This window comes from Podarcis tiliguerta, assembly GCF_965153285.1.
Source record: "Podarcis tiliguerta genome assembly, chromosome: 17".
Classification (NCBI taxonomy): domain Eukaryota; kingdom Metazoa; phylum Chordata; class Lepidosauria; order Squamata; family Lacertidae; genus Podarcis; species Podarcis tiliguerta.
The window spans coordinates 14,107,486-14,129,120 of record NC_139550.1 but is presented as its reverse complement, the minus strand read 5'-3'; the positions used below and the strand labels follow the sequence as shown (position 1 = coordinate 14,129,120).

At 44.8% G+C, this 21,635-nt stretch overlaps 1 protein-coding gene across 1 annotated transcript in view; it reads right to left on the bottom strand.

The window, feature by feature from the left end:
* The window catches only part of GRIN3A (glutamate ionotropic receptor NMDA type subunit 3A), a 97,628-nt gene extending 76,556 nt beyond the window's left edge, over positions 1-21,072 (bottom strand). The window contains 3 exon segments of the mRNA XM_083419541.1: positions 19,696-20,118; positions 20,121-20,255; positions 20,257-21,072. Coding sequence (XP_083275667.1) covers positions 19,696-20,118; positions 20,121-20,255; positions 20,257-20,439 — 741 coding nt within the window. The 5' untranslated portion in view covers positions 20,440-21,072.
* Between the last annotated feature and the right edge of the window lie 563 nt (positions 21,073-21,635).

The following is a 21,635-nucleotide window of genomic DNA, read 5'->3' as shown; positions in this document are numbered from 1 at the left end:
AGAAATAATGGTCTCTGCCTGTCATTGTCTCTGGGTCCACCAACTGTGCCATCTATAATCCTGGAGGTTTCTTCTTCTTCTGTTGTTCAAGTTACCTCACAACATCACTTGGTGGATCTTTCAACAAGGTCAGATGTAATCACCATTGAGCTAGAATAAGCTTCCTTCTAGCAACGATATTTCTGAAGAGAAAATGTTTCAGGTCAAGCATTAACTCCCAGAATTGGACCTCAGAAATATCATAGGGTTGTAATCTAGACTATTATAAGTATCAAATTCTGTGTGCAGAATATAAGGATGGATGAATTTGTAACTTTCAGTTTCTCTCCATTTCTCATTTTTCACACCAGCATTTTAATTTTCCACATTTTTGAACCAGTTTGCAATCTTTCTTTTTTTAAAAAAATATCTATATAATTTTTCACAAAATGCCAGCATGATAGTGTGCTTCTCCTAATATAGACATTTTTGTGTATGCATTTTGGGCTAATAAATACATTTTTCTGCAAGTAATTTTCTCCGACACAATGTATTTTGTATAGTTTTTCTATTAATATATGCATGTTTATGCACACATTCCCTAATATACCCCGGTGGTTACACATTCTTTGGTTGGAGAAGAGCATTGCAAAATTTGAGGAAATGCAAATTTCAAAGGATAGCTGGATTCACAGATTGTATTGCGAAGTGCAAATCTGGCAGGTTCACATTGGAAACTGAACTGAACCAAATCTCTCCCCTAACCCTAGGAGCAAAAGTAGGATGTGATGTAGGATGCCCTAAGTTTTTAATGCCATCTCAGCCATGCCTTTTTCTAGGTTTCTCATCCTTTTATCCTAATTTGGGAATAGTATTATTGCTATCACTTTCACATTTACTACATGGTTCACTGAGAATGTAGAGCAATTAGGAAAAGTGTGTCATAAATATTAAATAGTATAGACATGAAGCTTCGAGAGAGAGAGAGAGAGACAATCCCCATGTTTTCATGCAAAATGTAGTTGTAGATAATTAACAGGAGTTGCTGGGGAAAGAGACAGAATATTTGTGGCACGGTAGCAGTCAGCTAAGCTTCAGTTAAGTATGGTGGGTTGTTGTTGTTTTTAAAAAGAAAAAGGCAAATGTTAATTCGTCGCATTTTAGAACACACAATTTATACATGACAACAGGGGGTACTCTTGGGAGTTAGTACCAATCTAGTGGCTTAACTGCCCACAATGTAAATTGCTTTAGTTGCATGCTAGAAGATCTGAAAAGCAGCAGTTAAAACAGGAATTTTTTTGGTAGACCAGCCAAACTGTATGTTACATTCGTCACAGTGTTTCTGAAGCATGATTAAATTGGTCATTTTTATTTTGAAGAAAAAGCAGCTCTGAGACCTTGTCCAGAACATGCTCCAGATCTGGACTGGTGTCCCACATTCAACATTCTTCTCAGAATCCCTTAGTGCATTTTAGGAGCATATAACAGGTGTGAGCAGAAAGCTGGCATCTCCCACTTCCATCTCACAATCTAGGTTTTTTTAAAAAAAACATTCTGTACTGGAATCCCGGGGCTACAGTTTCTTCAAAATAAAAGTTACGAGTTCCAACAAACATTTTTAACAACATGGGTAAAGTAACATGCAGTTCGGTCTGGTGTTAAATAAATTCTCTATGGCATCTGAATTGGCATTTGTTCAGATCAGTTAGACATATGACTTGTTGCAGAACATATGCCATCAGAGTGCAGACACAGCAATTCCAAATATGTTTGTATTGCATCAAAAAGAACCCCATCTGCTATAAGTGGCACTGATGACTCCTTTCAGACCATGCCAAGAACCCACAAATGGCTGATGCTAGTGCTGAGAGGAAGTTCAGGTATTGGTGACTTCAAGGTTGGATTACTGCAATGCGCTCCATGTGTGCCAAAATGAGTTCACATGGCTTTTGTTGGAACAGGTGTAGGATCAGAATGAAAACATTTATTATTACCGTTTTGCTCAGTTTAAATGTATTTAAGTTTACAGCGATACATGTTGGTTCTCAGAAGATGCCAAGATGCCTACAAAGTAGTCTTCGAAGTGGAAGCTGTACCACTTCGTATTCTCTCTGGAACAAATCCAATTTTCCATGAAATATTTTAGAAGCTTTTACTGACAAACTTGAACTTGATCCCCTCCCGGGAGTGCTGCCCCATCCAGAAAAGGTTATCAACCTATTCCATGAACTTCAGGACCTCTAACCAGTGATGCTGTCAACTTGCCTGGACTGCGTTTGTTTCTCTCAGTGCAAATGCCAAGCATCAAATCAGCACAGTGAAGTTGCTCGTGTGTTTATGCATGTCTGCACTCTCCCTAAATTGGAGGCTCCAAAAGCAGAGGACAAGCAAAGTTCCCTAATGACCCTGGATTCCTGCATAAAGACCTTCTTAAGCAATTGTGTACAGCAGCGAAACATGTATAGTGCATAATTGGAAGTTTCCCAAGCAACCTTCTGAACAGCAGAGGATTGATAAAATTGAGGACACTATGATTATATACACATTTACTCAACAAGTGCAGCAAGCAAGAAACTTCAACTTTTTTTAAAAAAAAGAAGATATGGCACAATTCTATAGTTTCCATAGGTCTCCTGTTTGGAAGCCCTTCAAGTCTCTGACCAAATTTCAAATACAGATGCATATGTTTTCTTTGGTTTTGCTGTCTTTCAGCTATGTAATTAGCACAATCCTATATATTAGGGCTGTGCACTGGGACCCATGTTCATAGTAAATTGAAAACACGAGTAGTGTATCTGTTTTATATTTATTATTTCATAAAATTTACACACTGCTTGATTGTTGTTGTTGTTGTTTTTTAAAAAACCCTTAATGCAATTTTAAAAAAGAACAAAACAACAAAATTACTATCAAAGCAGTTTTTTTTTAAATGACTATTTAAAGCATTCAAAAAAGTAAACAACAGACTAAAAACAGATTAAAACACATGCCAACATTTGATGCATCTGGGTGGGCTTGTCTAAAGATGCCTGTTTTTAGCAGGTGCCAAAAACAGTACAGTGAAGGTGCCTGTCTGATGTTGATAGGTAAATGTAAAAGGTAAAGGTACCCCTGCCCGTACGGGCCAGTCTTGACAGACTCTAGGGTTGTGCGCCCATCTCACTCAAGAGGCCAAGGGCCAGCGCTGTCCGGAGACACTTCCGGGTCACGTGGCCAGCGTGACATCACTGCTCTGACAAGCCAGAGCTGCACACGGAAACGCCGTTTACCTTCCCGCTAGTAAGCGGTCCCTATTTATCTACTTGCACCTGGGAGTGCTTTCGAACTGCTAGGTTGGCAGGCGCTGGGACCAAACAACGGGAGCGCACCCCACCACGGGGATTCGAACCGCCGACCTCTTGATCGGCAAGCCCTAGGCGCTGAGGCTTTAACCCACAGCGCCACCCGTGTCCCCATGTTGATACGTAGGGAGTTCCAAAGTGTAGGCTTCTTAAAAATGGGGAATGAATATTACATGGCACCTGTAATCAGGCTGGTTCGGCAGGGTAGGGAGGATTGTGTGTTGGAACACACCTCAGTCACTCATTCTTTCAATTTCCTTTTATATAACTGAAGCATAAGAAGATCCTGCTACATCAGTTGAATGGTCCATCTAGTCCAGAACGTTCTCACAGTGGCCATCCATATGCAGATGCCTATGGCGGAAAGTGGGAATGGAGGTGTGCCCTGTGGGAAGTCCCTGCGGCACCTACAGGGCACCCTCAATTCCCATGTGTGCCTGTGGGCAGCATCTTGGAACTGTGAGGTCTCAGGAAAAGCCTTAGAGGCCTGTTCTTCTCCTGTTTTCTGGTTAGCCTAACTGATGCCATTTTGCTTCTGTAAAAAACTGCCCGCTTTAGAATTTAGAAGAGTGAGCCACAAATATGTGAAGACCAGATAACGTTGCCAGGTGAATTTCAGGAAAACCTGAAGGTTTTCCTGAGGGCAGGTTTTCCTGAGGGCAACTCTCCCCTTCAAGGTCTCCAAGCAAGGTGTCCTGTTTTGATCAGCGCAATGAACCTTGAAAGGGGGAAAGGGGATGCTCGTAAAAAGTATGAACAAAGGCTATTTGGGATGGCTTCACCATCACACTGGTGAGAGTTGCTCGCCCGCTCTGTTTTATTCAGCTAAATAAACAAGTGATTATGGGGATCTCCTCTGTCTATGGCATTTATTGGCTTTTCTGGGACCAAGGCAGCTTGGGCCCAATTAGCGGACCCCAACAGAACCATCTGGTTAACAAAGGCCATCTTGTTGAGAAACTAGGAAATGTGGCTCATAGGCTTCAAAATGAATGAAGCACAGGTGAAGCCGAACATTCCCAGACTTGCTACGAAGAGGGCCCAGTAATGGGATTGGCTTTGTCTCCATTTGGGACCCCACCTCTTCCTCCTTTTCTTTCCCATATCCCCTTAATTTCTTCATTCTGAAGGAACTCAGCACATCTCGCCAGCAGCCTGGAAGCCTACCAAGAAGACATCCATAACTCATGAGGCTCTTTAGTCACTGCAAAGCCACTCTTCATTTCTATTATATAGACTCAGTCCCCCAGCAGCATCTCGGATATCACATTTTAAAAAATGACTTGGCCAGCTAATTAGTACAGAAGATATTCATTCTTTCTTACAGGAAACTGAACTTTCTTTTGGCAGCATAGAAGTACACTTTGTTTATGGGTTGCCTGCATTTTCAGCTTACCATCAAGCCTTGCTTCATAGGTAATATATATATATATTAAAACCCTTTATGTTCATCTGTGAAAATGCTTCCCTCTCTCACACTTTTTATGCACACAATATCTTCTGCTTGTTTAAAGTTATAAGAAATGGAGGACTTCCACATTTCAGTCTTGCCTCTCCCCTTTGATGTTGCACATCATCTGTCCTCTTGCTTGCTGTTTTGTGTTTTACAATGGTCTTCAAATATACAGGCTTGCATGGAATGGAATGCCAGTCACAGCCTCTCCATGCTACATGGTGCCATCTTCATTATGGAGAATGGCCACCTTTGAGATGGGTTGTAGCTTAGCAGGAAGAACATCTGCTTTGCATGCAGAAGGCAGATTCCCTCCCTGGCATTCCCAGGTAGGGCTAGGAAAGGCCCCCTCTCTGAAACCTGAATCGCAGGTCTTTTGTACCTGCAATTATTGTACATTGGGAACAGAGGCACTGCATTCTAAAGATGAAACTGAGTATTGCATATGTTTGTGTGTGTACTTAAAGAGACTGTCAGCCGCAAACTCCTCTCTCTCTAGAACAATTACCTGTCAGATCTTCAACACAACGAGCACTATTATCAAGGAAAATCCTAACCGCCTTTGCTAAACGATTGCTTCAAATTGCAGCATTTTGCTCACAGTTATGATTTATTTATTTCCAAACGGACGTCAGGAAGTAAGCAGCCTTCCGTGGTAATAACAATGTTTGGATTTATTGTCAGCAGACATTACCAAATAAATCTTATGGAGGGTGGATAGAGAAGAAAAGCAGGCAGTTATATCAGATTGTTCCCTTCTGGCATTGTCCTGATGTCTGGTGTGTTTACATTTTGGTTTTGGGTTTTTTTTTTTTAAAGATCTACATTTCTCTGCCTGGCTGAACACCTGCTTTCCCAGCTTCAGGATTATGTTTGTGATATATGTATTTTGCTAGTGTTGCCAAAAGTTAGAAAGAAACTATATTGGGCTACAGTACTTTGCTGTTGTTTCACATAGTTGCTTGATGGCCAGTTATAAAACACTAGCACCAGGGTTGTGCACTGCATTCTGCAACCTGTATAAAATGATGCACACTAAACACATCTTGACATTCTGGACTCTTGTGTACAATTTATACAAGTTCTTCTAGTGAGGATGGTCAAAGTGATAAGCCATCCCATTCTCCCTCTTTTTTAGTATAATCTTTGTTATTACGGTAAGTTTTACAATGCACATTTAAATTCAAACATTAAACACCATCATCAACATTTAGTATTCCCTGCATCCTTAGATTCCCCTCCACCCTACCATTGTTACCATTCTCAATCTTTTTCAACTGCCTCACATATTTTCTCTATTTTTCTTATATAGCCCAATTTTTACCTTAGTTTTTGGTACATTACAAGCGTTACTCAAATCCTGCCAAAGTTTTTAGTTGTTTACAGTGTTCTCTTGAGGACATTGTGAATTTCCCCCATTCCTTATTAAAGTTCCTCTCTTCTTGGTTTCTGATTTTCCCGGTTATTTTTGCCATTTCAGCATAGTCCATCATCTTCATTAGCCATTTGTCTCTGGTCAGGACTTTATCTTGTTTCCATCTCTGGGCCAGTAGTATCCGCACTACTGTCATTGCATGTATAAATAATTGTTTCTGCTGCTTTGGTATCTCTGCACCAAGCCAACTCATTCTCAGACCACTGGAAAATTCTTTTGGCATTAGATCCAATGTGAAAAATCTAAGAATAGGATCTCCTGCAGCCCCCCCCCCAATTTAAAAGTAGCTGTAGGGAAGAGATGATGGCAGCACCCACATATTGACACCAGACAAGCACCTTCGCTGTACTCTTTTCAGTGCCCCCTAAACACATTTTTGTTTAGACAAGCCTACCCAGATATCTAGAAAGCTGGCATGTGTTTTAATCTGTATTTCGCTTATCATTGATTTTAATTAATTTTCAAATGTTTTAAATAGCTGCTTTTAACTGTTTTTGCTGATCTTTTTTGTTTTTTGTTCTTTTTGTGAACTATGTTAAGGTTGTTAGGGAATTTTTCTACAGTCTAGTGGTATATAAAATTTTATGAAATAAATAAATGAAATGATGGCTGCAGGGGGAATAAACTCTTTCCATCAAGAAATTATCTCTCTTTAAGTTGCCAATTCCCTTTGGAAGCTGCTGTTTGCCCTGCAGAGGAGAATGTACAGCACTCTCAAGTGTATCTTGATGTTTTTATCCATGGGACCAATAGCAGCTGCAGAGAAAGGTGATTTAAATTGGGAAATCATTGCCATAGAAAATGTTGAAGTCACAACAACAAAACCAACCAAGTCTCCCCTAGCGCCATGGTTCTGAAAGTCTGTTTTTTTAAAAGCAGAAAGTCTTGCTCTTGCAATTCCTACCTCTCATCTTTATTGAGCCTGAGATTCAGCAGACATTGCTCACAAAACTCCACATCATGAAAGGGCACTTCCAAACTGTTGCTATTTTCAGATGGGATTCCATCATATACTGGCAAATCCAGGATGCTCAATAAAATCTGATTTGGAGCTCTTGCACAACAAGCATGCTTCCCCCAACTCCTAACTACTGGGCTTCTTGCAACCAGGAAAGCAATGGGAAAATGCACCGGAAAGTGTGGGGTATCATTTGCTGGATGCAATTTCATCTGACCTTATAGCAAACAAATCAGAATGAATGTCCAGCAGATAGTTAGAATCATCTAGTCTCCCTGAAAATAAATCAGGATGAATACTCTATAAACAGTTTGTCTATAAGTGGTCCATGACTATGGAGTTGCTTTGAAAAGCAAAATTAAGGTATTTTTGGCTTTAAAGGGGGGTTAGATGAATTCAGTGGCTCCTGGACACCATGATGCTATCTTCAGTATATGCTAAAGAGGAAGTATACACAGGGAGCCCTATGAGGCCTCAGCCTCCGGTAACAGGACACTCACGAAGCGTTTGGCAGCAGTCCTGTATCTCAGCGACTCATATCTGCCCATATGAGCACGCAAAACAGCAGAGTAAATGAAAGCTTGGTTGCGGAAGTATGTAGCATCGCTAATTTTATTGCTATACGTCAAATCAAAACAAATCAAAACAAATCATAATAAAGAAAATAACAACAGTGCGAGGAGCAGCTCAGACAGACATCCTGTCTGTCCAGGAGACAGAACAAAAAGCAGAAATACAAAAGCACAGAGAACGGAAGTGCTGTGTCTCAGTTTCCATTCTCACACTTCCAGAGGAATGGAATGTAAACAGTGTGGATCACAAGATCCAACAGCAATGGGAGAATGAATAATGCTAACATGCCCCACCACTACTCCTGACACACACATACACAATGGTTACTTGATGCTTTGCTACATAAGCAAGTCTAGTGCAAATAAATGGGGACCCCATTAAGGCACCTCTGAGAGCTTGGAGTTACTTCCTGTACTGTGGTCTGTTGCACAGGTTAAGCAGAGGACTTGACCCCTAGCTATACATTCCATTAAAATTGGCGGTACAGTGGTACCCAAGGTTAAGTACTTAATTCGTTCCGGAGGTCCTTTCTTAACCTGAAACTGTTCTTAACCTGAAGCACCACTTTAGCTAATGGGGTCTCGTGCTGCTGCCGCGCTGCCACAGCACAATTTCTGTCCTCATCCTAAAGCAAAGTTCTTAACCTGAAGCACTATTTCTGGGTTAGCGGAGCCTGTAACCTGAAGCGTATGTAACCCAAGGTACCACTGTACTTATGAAAAATGTGTTGTGGATCAAGCTGCAAGACAAGCTGATACTAACTAGTAATAAATAACACCATCACATCTGATGACCCCCATCCTATGCTCTGAAACTCACACACAGATGCACAAATTTTTATCCATTTTAAAAGCATAGCGGTCAGTAAGAGCTGAGCTACATGACCAGTGGAATCTTCTGATGCCTTGATTCTGGACTTTGCCATTAAAGACTGCAGCTGGGGGAAGGATGGACTGAATTAGGGCTATACCATGACAAAAACAAACAAACAAGACACCCAGCCACATTTTACCTGAAAAACTGCCACAGTGGAGAGAAACCTAGCCTAGAATCTTTTTGCATGTCCAGAGGGTTTCATTTACACAAGTGAGCATTGATTAATGCCTTCAGATCCTCATCTGCATTCTGAGTTGGCACACTCAACAACAGCTACACCTAAAGAGTCTTCTGTTTGTGGAGCTTGGTAGAAAAGGAATCTTCCTCTCAGGCTGCTCTCCTGCAACCACATACATTTCTTCTAACTGTGACTCACAGCGCTGGGGTAATTTGTGCGACTACAGTTATGGAAATATTGTGATATATGCCTGTTTCCCCTTCCTGTGTCTTATATATATCTCTCAGGGAGATATCCGAACCAATTGCCTAGCACACCAGTCCTTGTTCAATTGACACCTCTGCTCTGCTCCAGGCACCCCATAGCACAAGGAAGCCAATTTAATAGAAATGCTCTCAGCTCGTTTCCATGGAATATGCCACTCCACTGCAAAACTTGTAACAGCTATACATTACTGCTCCACCTAGCCCTGGATCTACATTTTTTCTCTCTCTGATTATATTTCAAAGATAGCTTTCACTGCTGTCACCTTCAAGCAACCTTACTAAGTTCTTGTCAGGAGCTGCCAGCCTCAAAGGAAGAAAGGTCTGCTCCCTGGATGTCAGCTCAAATCAGCATGCTGTCAGAGAGCTGGTGAGTGGGGCTGAGATGCAAAAGTCACAGCACTGCCCTTTGCCTCATGGCTGGTTCAGCCTTCCTGAACCTGGCAGCCTTCAGATGATCCTGGACTACAACTCCCATCATCTCTACCCCTTGGCCATGCTGGCTGGGGCAGATGGGAATTGTAGTCCCTCCTAAATCTGAAAGGCTGGAGAAAGACTAGACTACACCAATGCAGGAAGCATTTCAGGACTTGTACCTGCACTGCATGGGAAGTGCTTCCCACACACATGCAATTCTAGCCTATTGATATTGCATACCTTTCAACATTTCTCCAATGAAAATAGGGACATCCTATTCAACAACAACAACAATTTTGTTATTTATATCCCACCCATCTGACTGGGTGGGACTTGGGTGGTGCTGTGGTCTAAACCACAGACCCTAGGGCTTGTCAGCTATTTGAATCCCCATGACGGGGTGAGCTCCTGTTGCTCGGTCCCAGCTCCTGCCAACCTAGCAGTTCAAAAGCACTTCAAGTGCAAGTAGATAAATAGGTACCACCCTGGCAGGAAGGTAAACGGCATTTCCGTGCACTGCTCTGGTTCTCCAGAAGTGGCTTAGTCATGCTGGCCACATGACCCAGAAGCTGTCTGCGGACAAATGCTGGCTCCTTGGCCTATAGAGTGAAATGAGTGCACAACCCCACAACCTCGTCCGTGACGGGACCTAACTGTCAGGCGTCCCTTTACCTTTACCTATTCAACAACAACAACAATTTTGTTATTTATATCCCACCCATCTGACTGGGTGGGACTTGGGTGGTGCTGTGGTCTAAACCACAGAGCCTAGGGCTTATCAGCAGTTTGAATCCCCATAACAGGGTGAGCTCCTGTTAGTCGGTCCCAGCTCCTACCAACCTAGCAGTTCAAAAACACTTCAAGTACAAGTAGATAAATAGGTACCACCCCGGCAGGAAGGTAAACGGCATTTCCGTGCACTGCTCTGGTTCTCCAGAAGTGGCTTAGTCATGCTGGCCACATGATCTGGAAGCTGTCTGCAGACAAATGCCGGCTCCTCGGCCTATAGAGCGAGACGAGCGCACAATCTCGGAGTCATCTGCGACTGGACCTAACTGTCAGGGATCCCTTTACCTTTACCTATTCAACAACAACAACAGTTTTGTTATTTATAGCCTACCCATCTGACTGGGTTGCCCCAGCCACTCTGGGGAGCTTCCACACATATAAAAACATTTTAGGACATTAAACATTAAGAAACTTCCCCATACAAGGCTGTCTTCAGATGTCTTCTAAAGGTTTTATAGTTACTTATCTCCTTGGCTTCAGGGTCACATAACTCCATACCCTCCAACATTTCTCCAATGTATATACGGACATCCTAAGGAAAAGTAGGACATTCCAGGATCAAATCAGAAGCCAGGATGGCTTCTTTAAATCCAGGACTTCCCCTGGAAAATAGGGACACTTGGAGGGTCTGATATTGTCACTTGGGCTCTGCTTATCGTCCCATCATCCAGAGCACATAAGAGCAAGGTCTGCAGCAGCTGAGAAGTTTGTGAATAAGTTCCTGGAAGAGGTGGGGCGATGCATCTCATTAATTGAAATGTAATCCTCACCAGTTAACTCCAGAGATTTTGGCTGCACACCCATTTTATTCCAGAATCAATGGAGACAGAGTATTTGTTTTTTTCTACGTAGCCCACACACAATCTAGATCAATTGCTTATATTTCGTCCCTGCAAAGAACTTAATGAGAAACTGGTTTATTCCAAAAATAAAGCTCATTGCAAATTGAATCTGCATCGCTCCACAGTATGCCCTTTTGAAAACAGATGTAGGCAGGCCTGGCAATGGGGGTTGTATTCATACATGCCCAGTGATGCTGTACCAAAATCGCAAGTGCTACTTCTTCATTCAGGGAGGCGGGTGGCGCTGTGGGTTAAAGCCTCAGCGCCTAGGGCTTGCCGATCAAAAGGTCGGCGGTTCGAATCCCCGCGGTGGGGTGCGCTCCCATTGTTCGGTCCCAGCGCCTGCCAACCTAGCAGTTCGAAAGCACTCTCGGGTGCAAGTAGATAAATAGGTACCGCTTACTAGCGGGAAGGTAAACGGCGTTTCCGTGTGCGGCTCTGGCTCGCCAGAGCAGTGATGTCACGCTGGCCACATGACCCGGAAGTGTCTCTGGACAGCGCTGGCCCCTGGCCTCTTGAGTGAGATGGGCGCACAACCCTAGAGTCTGTCAAGACTGGCCCGTACGGGCAGGGGTACCTTTACCTTTACCTTACTTCTTCATTCACCTGGGGCATGTGTAGGGAGGAAAAGTTACAGATAATCTAATCCCAGAGAGGGTTTTTAAAAGCTTTACAAGTAACCACACCTATCCTTGTGAATGGCAGGATCTATAATTAATCTAGATTGAAAACACCATGTTGAGGACAAGCATGAACAATTCTGGATTGAGAGGGGGAAACTGCATTCTGTGCTATTAACAGGTTAATGTGTACACAGCTTTGGAAATACCACTTGCTGAAGCTGAATTGTTAGGAGATGCTGTTTATCTGTGCTGATCTGCTTGCCTTTTAATATAATGCAGTGACCTAATTCAACATTTTTGTTATTTCTATTGACAGTCTCTCTCTCCCCACTCACCTCAACCCCCGGCCAAACTAATTTGTAAGCCTCATATTGGCTGGAGAGGTGAAGAACAATGCAATGTTCCAACTAGATTTTACAAGCTTCTGCAGACACATCCCCATCTGGACAGTTGATGGGGACAGAGTGTCACCAGCACTAAATTCTGGTGCTTAAAACCTTGTGTTGACTGCCTATACGCTACTAGGTCAGCTTCAAGACACTTGGCTTAATTTACAAGGCCTGTGATGACTTGGGACCAGGATAGCTCAAGGACTACCTGATCCCTTGCAACTCTGAGGTCTTCAAGGAAGTCACTGTTAATGGCTCAGATGCACAACTCATATCCATCAGAAACCATGCTTCATTCAGTATTGTGAGCCCAGTTTTGTTGAACTTCCTTCCAGCTGAGGTCAGATAGGCCCACTCCCCCTGTTGAACTTCTAGCTCTTACTGAAGGCTCTCCCCTTCCCCCCCTATTCTAGCAGGTTTTCGAACTGAATTCTGATTTTGTAGGTTTTAGCTCATTTTCAGTCTTATTGTATTGAGTCCCTTGTACACTGCTCAGGGATGACTGTCACTAAGCAGAATACAAATTGTTGAAATAAATAAATCACTATATGGAGTGGGAGATTTTAGAAAAGAATAAAAAATGGAGGAGTATAATCTTCTTAACTGTTGCTAACTTCCCCAAGCATGGAGTTTTTATTTGAGACCATCACTCTAATTCTTTCTTGACCTCTGTCCTTAAATTATCATGATTATATTTAGCCAGTTTTTGTCTACATCTATCTGTCTGTCTATCTATCTATCATCTATCTATCATCTATCTATCTATCTATCTATCTATCTATCTATCTATCTATCATCTATCTATCTATCTATCTATCTATCTATCATTTATCTATCTATCTATCATCTATCGTCTATCATCCTCTATCTATCATTTATCATTTACCATCTATCATCTATCTATCTATCATCTATCATCTATCTATCTATATCTATCTATCATCTATCTATCTATCTATCTATCTATCATCTATCTATCTATCATCTATCTATCTAATCTATCTATCATCTATCTATTTTATATCTTTATACATTCACACACCCAAAATAGCTCATAGGGGAATTTTTTTCCTGGGCACTTTATCATATGTTTTGTTAACATTGAATTCCACCCTTTCTGATTTTGTTAAATTAATTTCATACCTCAACAGCTTGCTAAAATCATCAATCAAACTCATGACATTTCCAAAAAAAATCAGGATGTTTGACAAATAATGCATCATCAGCATAGAGATTAACTGTCTGCGCTAATGGCTCAATGGAGAGCACAAACAACCAGGGTGATGAGGGTCAACCTTGTTAAGTATCAACTTAGGTCACAGGTGACTAACCTTCAAATCTGCCCTTCAAATCTGCTGGATTCCAACTCCTATCAGCTCCAGCCGACATGGCCAATAGTCAGAGATGATGGGATCTGCAGTCAAGCATCATTGGGGGCCCCATTCCTAGGCTTATTCCCTGGCATGTATAATTGAAAAGCAGCTCAGATAGCACAGCTGGGAAATATATCTTTTTAACACTATCAAGCAGAGGTGGAGAACCTCAGGATTGTAGGCCAAATATGGCCCTCAAAGTCTCTCCATCTGGCCCTTGAAACTCTCCCCGGGCCATGCCCCTCAGTGTCAGGAACTGGCAGGATGAGGAAGAGTGGGGGGAGCCACCCACCCGCAAGCCCCCCAGGGATAGCACAGAAGATGACTGAGATCCTGGATCCTGGTAGTGGGACACTGAAGAGCAGTCAGCAGAAGGGACAAGCTGGGAGGTGATAGAAACAGGAGGTGTGAGGAATTAAGAGGGGTCAGGAGAAGGAGGGTCTTCCAGAACAGGGTGAGAAGCTGAGAGTCACAGTCTGAGTGCAGACTCAGATAGAGAGGAGTGGCCCCGCTACCCACCAGCAGGACAGTCCCGGTCCTGCTGACTTGCCTCCCCCTCTGAGACCCTGACCAAGCAGAATCCTGCACATTGCTGAGCAACAGGCCAGACAGGCCCAGAGGAGGAGCTCGCCACTAGATGCAACCTTTGTCTTCTTGGGAGGGATCCAAAGTGAAAGACTAGAGGAAGAAGGGTGGAACTACAGTGGTACCTCTGGTTATGAACTTAATTCGTTCTGGAGGTCTGTTCTTAACCTGAAACCCTTCTTAACCTGAGGTGCCACTTTAGCTAGCGGGGTCTCCTGCTGCTGCCACGCTGCCAGCACACGATTTCTGTTCTCATTCTGAGGTAAAGTTCTTATCCCGAGATACTATTTCGGGTTAGCGGAGTCTGTAACCTGAAGTGTTTGTAACCTGAGGTGTTTGTAACCCGAGGTACCACTGTAGTACCAACCATAGTGTTATTATTTTCTGTTAATAAAGAGCTAATTGTGTCCTGTGCCTGCCATGTGTGTGCCTGCCCTGTGGTTGCCCAGGCTCCTTGACCCTCAGTGACCGTTATGAGCACCCTGAGTGTAATGTGTTCTTGAACTCTGACCATGCCTTTTGCTTATCTAGATGGCGGGTGCAGAGGGATGTGTGAGTAGGTGTAGAAACTAGCCTATTTTGCCCCTCCCACTTTTGCCTCTGGCCTTGCCCACCACTGAAATGTGGTCCTCTAAAGGTTGCTCAGAAAGGAATGTGGTCCTGCAGCCAAAACATTGGGAAACCTGCTGTAAATAGCTGGAGCAAGTCAGGGTAGGCAGTGCTCAGTGAAACGTCTCATTAGCACAACTCTGTAAGGCAGTCCCTTATATTATGGTTCTGTTCTTGCTCCCCAGCCTAACTCAGCAGTGTGGCTTATGTCCTCAAATCACCCCATTTGCAGAGGAAGGTCGCAACTCTTTTTTCAGAGTCCACTTCTGTGTCCATTAACAAGCAACCTGACTGTTTGATTCAAGATAGGAAGGGCCAGAAAGCAGCTCAGTTCCTAAGTTCCTATCATAGTTTCAGCTCCTTGAAGCTTTGCTCTGAGTGGTACAGTGCAGAGCACATGTCAAGTGATGCTCTGCGCCTGGATGATATATGGACAGAAGGTAGCAAATAGAGGGATGACCTGGAAGACTCAAGAGGGAGCAAATTAAGCACTAGCCTTGTGAGAGAAGCAGTGTGGACAATTTCAATGCAAATTATGCTGTACTTTATGAATGTGAATGCATTTTTCTAGGTTATAAATGCACCATTAGGAGTAGAAATATCCTTACAGCACAATAACTTTTATTATACAATAACTGCAGGCCTATTTTAATAGCTTTATAAGTTTGTAGCAGTACCACTGACTCTTCTTCTGGGGTATTAAGTTGTTCTGTAGTCCTGGAGGACAAGAACCCCAAGGAGTCAGCTAAAGTGTGCTGGCAATTTTAGAGAAAAGCAACCATCTTAGGACATCATCCTTTGGTGCTAAGAGGGTAATGGTGTGGGCTTTCTTTAATGGGCTACACAGGAGCAAAAGATGAGTTGCTTTAGAACCATGCCTCCATAGGTAAGGGTGCAGTGAAAGAAGTTAAAATTGCATCTTAAACTATGTTGATGACCTGATGGCTGAAAAGCAGGAAGTAAATATACCCAACAAATAAATAGACATTTTTTAAGTGGTGCAGCTGCCAATGGGGAATCCAGATAATTGCTTGTATAAAGTAAGGATGGGAAATTCATGGCCCTCCAGATGTTGTTGGACTCCAACTCCCATTAGCCCCAGTCAGCAAGGCCAATTGCCAGGGATGATGGGAACTGTAGTCCAGAAACATCTGGTGAGTCAAAGGTCCCATGTTTTAGAACTCTGGCACAGCAGAGAGATGATGAAATTTAGCACAGTCCATTCCCTCATATGCACGCAGGGAATGTTTTACGGGGAGGTGGCATAAAAAAAAATCGATCACTTACAGCAGCTGTCTAAAGTGGCAAAGCCTCATCATGTTATTTCCGACACATGGTGGAAGTATACAGAAAACAGCAGTGCTACAATTAAATGAATACAATATAAATTCATCTCTTTCAAAAAGACACGGGGACAGTTTTTACCACGTTAGCTGTGTCCAAGAATTGAAGCTCACTAACTTTGTCCATAATATCTCAGTGGACATAATTGAGAATTAAGCTTTCCCCAATCTGTACAGCCCCATTCTGGATTCCACTGAATAGCAATTGACAAAGAGACAAAACCCAGGAACTGACTTCTGCAGGTATAACTTCTAACAGGTGCTGTGTTAAATATGGTCAATGGTATTACATGTTTGCATTATCCTGGGCCTCATGTGGAACTCAAGACCAGAGCTGGCCCAAGACCATCAGCTAAGCATCACAAAATGGCAGACTTCTGACAAGTGGGAACTGATTCCCCTCTGGGTCTATTTCAAAACAATTTGACATGAGACGGACCACAATGTGTCACAAGCAGAGAGCAGGAGCAAAGAAGAAACACTGCATCAATTAAACGGCAGAGCCAAGGGTTCCAGGTAACTAATTCAGACTCTGCAGCAAGGGGAGGTGGGAGAGCCCACATCTGTCCAGGTAATGGACTCCAACTCTCATCAGCCTGAGCCAACATAGCCAGTGCTCAGGGAGTATGGGAGCTGTAGTTCAGCCACATCTCCCCCACTCTGCAAGAAAAGCCCCTCCACACATCCTGGGTCAATACCCAATGTGACTTAGAGGGGAAATGTACCTAAGCAGTCTTACTCAAAGAACACCTTCCATTTTACCTTCCACCTGCCAAGTAATCCTATCTCTATCTGTCCCTTAGTTCAGTTCCAAAACATTCATTTATCAGTAATGTATTGATGAGATGTTTATACAGGTAGCAGCAGGCTTCCACAACTTATAACCTATCAAGCTGAATGCAACCCATCTTGTAGAGGCATCAAAGCCTAGAATGTATAGCAACCTGGTAAAGATTATGATGCCTCTACCTGGGACTGCAAATAGAAGGGGATGAACTACAAGCTACAGTGCATAAGTACCAGTGAGCTCCATTCCATTTCCTGGAACTCAAGCTGTAGTCTAGTCAACAGTACAAATTCTGCTTAAGTGCACTGTCCCTCCTTTAAAATGCCTTTGTTGAGAACCACCCAGCAGCTGAATCTTGGGCTATAGATTTGTCATGCTGAAGTCAAAGTTAAAGCAAGTGATGGCATTTCAAAAATGGTAAAGACGGAGAACATCACGTGGGAAGAGAGCTTGCAGAGGTCTTACAATTGCAGAGAGTGGGTTACAGAGGTCTCACACTCCTAAACCATAGTGAAAACTCTCTCTCTCTCTCTCTCTCTCTCTCTCTCTCTCTCTCTCACACACACACACACACACACACACTGCCCCAGGCCATTTTAATTACTTGCTATACTTTAATTACTATTCTATACATGTTTACTTTGCAAGTATGTCTGACTGAGTTAAATGGGGCTCACCTCCCAAGTAAATAAGTATAGGATTGCTTTCTCAGGCTACAATACTATGCACACTTGACTGGGAGTAGATACATAGAGGGTTGTATTGGTATGGCAACATATCGGCATCTTTTCACCAAAGCCAGATTGAATGTATTCCCATCAGAAGTGTTAAATGGCAGACGGAGAGGTATTCCTTATCAAAATAGGATCTGTGTATGCTCTCAGGACATTGACTGCATGAGGTATATTTTATTGCATTGTGCACAATATGATCAAGCTAGGGAAATATTGATTAAACCACTGTTGGCAAATTGGCCGGGTCAATCTGAAGCCTACTATATCAAGTATCTTCTGGACGACAAGTCCAATGATATCACAGTGGCCATGGCAAAGTTTTTTTCAGTAGTCATACAAATCAAAGGTCAACATACCCATGACTAAACAAATAACGCTTCGGTCTCCCTTCCCTGAGGGGGTCGTCTGTATGAATCTGTATTTTATTCTGAATCCATATTGTGTTGGACCACAATAAAGATTTATATTATATTATATTATATTATATTATATTATAATATTGGTATGGTGTCTGTATGCCCTGGTTCTCCATCTAGGTAGAAGAAGAAAAACCCACAACAGCTTCATCACTCTCTGAATTGCCTTTTTAGATGCAAGACTATTACCTGCAGTGAGCTAAATGAAGAGGAAAATGTAAGTTGTCACAGAGTGAAAGAAGATGGTGCCAACATTCATCACCTTTCCATGGACTTAAGACAGATGAGTTACATCCCTGACCTCTGATCTTAAATAGGAAGCAAAGTAACATGGGAATTTCTCCAAAGTCCATGGTTGGGCAATGCCAGCCAAAATGCCAAAAAATCCGAAGGCCTGGCTTAGTGGCCTAGGACCTGGGATCCCAGTGATCAAATCCCCACTCAGCCATGAAGCTCATAGGTTAACCTTTGGTCAATCAGTGCCTCTCAACCTAACCTACCTCATAGGGGTGTTGTGAGGATAAAATAAGGAGGTGGTTAAGTGTGTTTGCCACTGAGCTCCTCAGAGGAAAGGTGAGATATAAATGCAAGAACAGAATGTGGCAGACCTTTGAGTTTTCCAGAAAACTTCATCCATCATGATGTTACATAAATCAAGGGATGGTGGAGAGAGAGGGAGGCTGGTGGGGGGCGGATAAAAAGATGCCTTGAAGTTGCTTAGCTAAGTTAGACTTACGTAGTGCCTTGAATGTTGAAAAGTGTATATAAATAAACAAATAACAGTTTAGCATCTCAAATCTGACTGTTCATCTTACCCACCTCTGGGTTTGTGTGTATGTGTGTGTGGGTGTTATTCAGGAATAAATGTGTGTATTTATCTGCAGCATGCATATGTTTGCAAGAATGAGAGAGGATAAGAATGAGACTGAAGAATGCATCTACTCAAGCATTAAATGATCTGAAAGAAGTGGAGTAGTCACCACTGAGAATGTCGAGTTTTTTAACAGCTTCATGAGCTTTGAAACCACACAAGTCTCTCTCTATAACACACAGATGTTCAGGGTAAAGTTAAAACAAAACGGATCTCTCTCTGCGCCTGGGTGCTTAGATTTGGTGGGTATCCATCTGGATTCATCTCTGAGAACAAGCAAAGTCTCTAGGCAGAAGCTTATGAGTGAATTAAAAGTTCATTTAGCATGAATTACAAAAACGTGGAACCAGGTGGGGAACATCTGCCGGCCTGATCCCAAGCGCCTTTGCCAAGTGGAGCTACTCTCTCAGTGGGAAGAAAATGGGGAAGGAAGACAAGAAACCCAGAATAGCAAACGCTCACGCGCGAGTGAGCTCTCTTTGATGAAAGACGGTTTTGTTGTAGTGTTGTTATTTTTTTGAACGCGGAAGTGTTGGGACCGTCTCTGCATAAAGCAGTACTGTACTGTAGTTACCAGGTGCGCTGTCCGTGGTGCTGAAATATCAAACCGTCTGTTGTGCTGAAATTCGCAAACTGAAGCAGAACTTGCCTGAACTCACATTCTCCATTGGAACCGCCCCCCTTCCCCTTCCCCTTTCGGAAGCTCTTAAATATGTATAGTGGCTCCGGGCCATTTCCCCTCCTCCCCTCCCCTTCATCACTTTCCCCGGTACGCTCACAGAGGCGAGACCCTAGGCATCCCTTTCTCTCTCCCCACCCCAACGCCCCCCACCCCACAAACCCTCCACCCGCACCTACCAGGCTCTTTCTAGGGAACTCGTTAAGCACGATGCTGATTACAGGGATGTGCAGCGCGGTGGCGACGAAGTCCATCTCCAGCATCTCGCTTCTGCTCTGCGGGAAGGCGAGGATGGCCGAGACCCCTTGCACCACGACGGTGTGGCAGATGCTTTGCAGGAAGGAGACCGGGTCGTTGCTCCACGAGGCGCTGGGCGAGGAGAAGGGGAAGAGAGGTAGATCGCCCAGCCCCGCTTCGATGGCCATCACGACCTCCAGGGACAGGTTGTAAGGTAGAAGCCCCTTGACACGGTTGAGGGTCTCCACCGCCGACAGCAGCGCCTCCCGGGGCAGCAGCGGAGGGAGACCCTCGTCGCCACTCCCGTTGTCCATGTGTGCCCTGCTCCTCAAGCCGGTCCCCGCTCGCCACCTCCCTGGAGACCCTCCGGACCCCTTCCACTCGGCCGCCCTAGGCGCCTGCGGCTCGGCTTGGGGTCCGGCTGCCGCCTCTCGCCCTCCTTCTCTTCCGAGCGCAATGCCATGGTGCGGTCCTGGTCCCCAGGCGTCCGCGCCGGCGGGGGAAGTGGCAGTCCAGGGCTGCAGGTGCGCCGCGCCGATCCTCACCGTGTGCCCGATCCGCTTGAGGATTTGGCAGGGCTGCGGGTGGCAGGAGGAAACGGGCACCCTGGCCAGCACCAGGGCGCAGGGCGGCAGCAGCAAAAGGCACACCCTGCTCAGGAGCCACCACACGCTCAGTCTCCACATCACGGGAGAAGAGCCCGGTGCCCTGCGCGCAAGGAGAAGCCCCCTTCTCCCCCGCTGGCTTGGCACCTCAGCCGCCGCCTCCTCCTCCTCCTGCGACGCTAGGCGCTCCTCTCCCAGCCCCTCGCCTTCCGCCAGCCATACAACTCGGACGGCTCGCCAGTCGCTCCGGGCGCCTTGCGGGCTCCTAAAGTCCACATCAGCCAGGGCGGGGAGAACACCGACGGGCAGCCGCCGCCTCCCGTCGGCGGAGGCTTCGGATCCCCGCCTCGAAAGGGAGACCTTCCGCTGGCCGCTCTCGTCGTCCTCCTCGCGCCTTCCACCCAACCCGACGACGAGCCCCAGGGCTTAGCAGGGGAGTCGCGAGAGCCACTCCATCCCGGGCGGATCGCCGCAGCCCTTCGGGGCGATCCCTTCTGGCGCCATGGCTTGCGTCTGCTAGGAGGGAACAAGCGGGGAAGCCAGATCTCCAGATCGCCACGGAGGGAAGCAGACTCGGGATCCCAGCCTCCAGATCTGCCTCATCTCCCTTCGGTCACTTTGCTTCTCCTTCTTTTCTCCACTCCTTGCTTCCTTCCTTCCTTCCTTCCTTGCTCCTTCCTTCCTTCCTTCCCTCCCTTGTTTCTTCTTCTTCTTCTTCTTCTTCTTCTTCTTCTTCTTCTTCTTCTTCTTCTTCTTCTTCTTCTTCTTCTTCCCCCCTCTCTTTCCCCCTCTCCAAGGCGCTTCCCCTTCCCGCTTTGGAGTCTCTTGCGAAGAGGAGACCAAAGTTGCCCGGCGCGGAGGCTGAAGCCAGAGGCAGCCGCTCTCGCCGCTCTCCGTTTGTCCGAAGTGGCTCCAGTCGGTCGCTTGGCTGCGCTAAACTCCCACCGACTGGCTGACTGGCTGCCGAAGACGGCTTTGGGGGAGGCGAGCAGGTAGCGCCCCGAGCGGGACAAGCTCCCCGCGAGGGATGTTGGGGGTTGTAGTCAACCCAGCCCGGGTGCTGGGAAGCGCCCACAGCTCCAGGGTTTAGACGAAAGAACGCCTTGGCGTCATCGGAGCCATAGTTTAGAAGGCTGCTCCCCCCCTCCTCTCCCCATCGTCACAGATTGTCTAATATTTGATGAGCTAGAAGAGAGCTGGAAATCACCAAGAAGGATGGGGCACATCCCTATTTCGCAAATAATTTCCTGGAACGTCTAACCCAGTGTTCCCTGCAC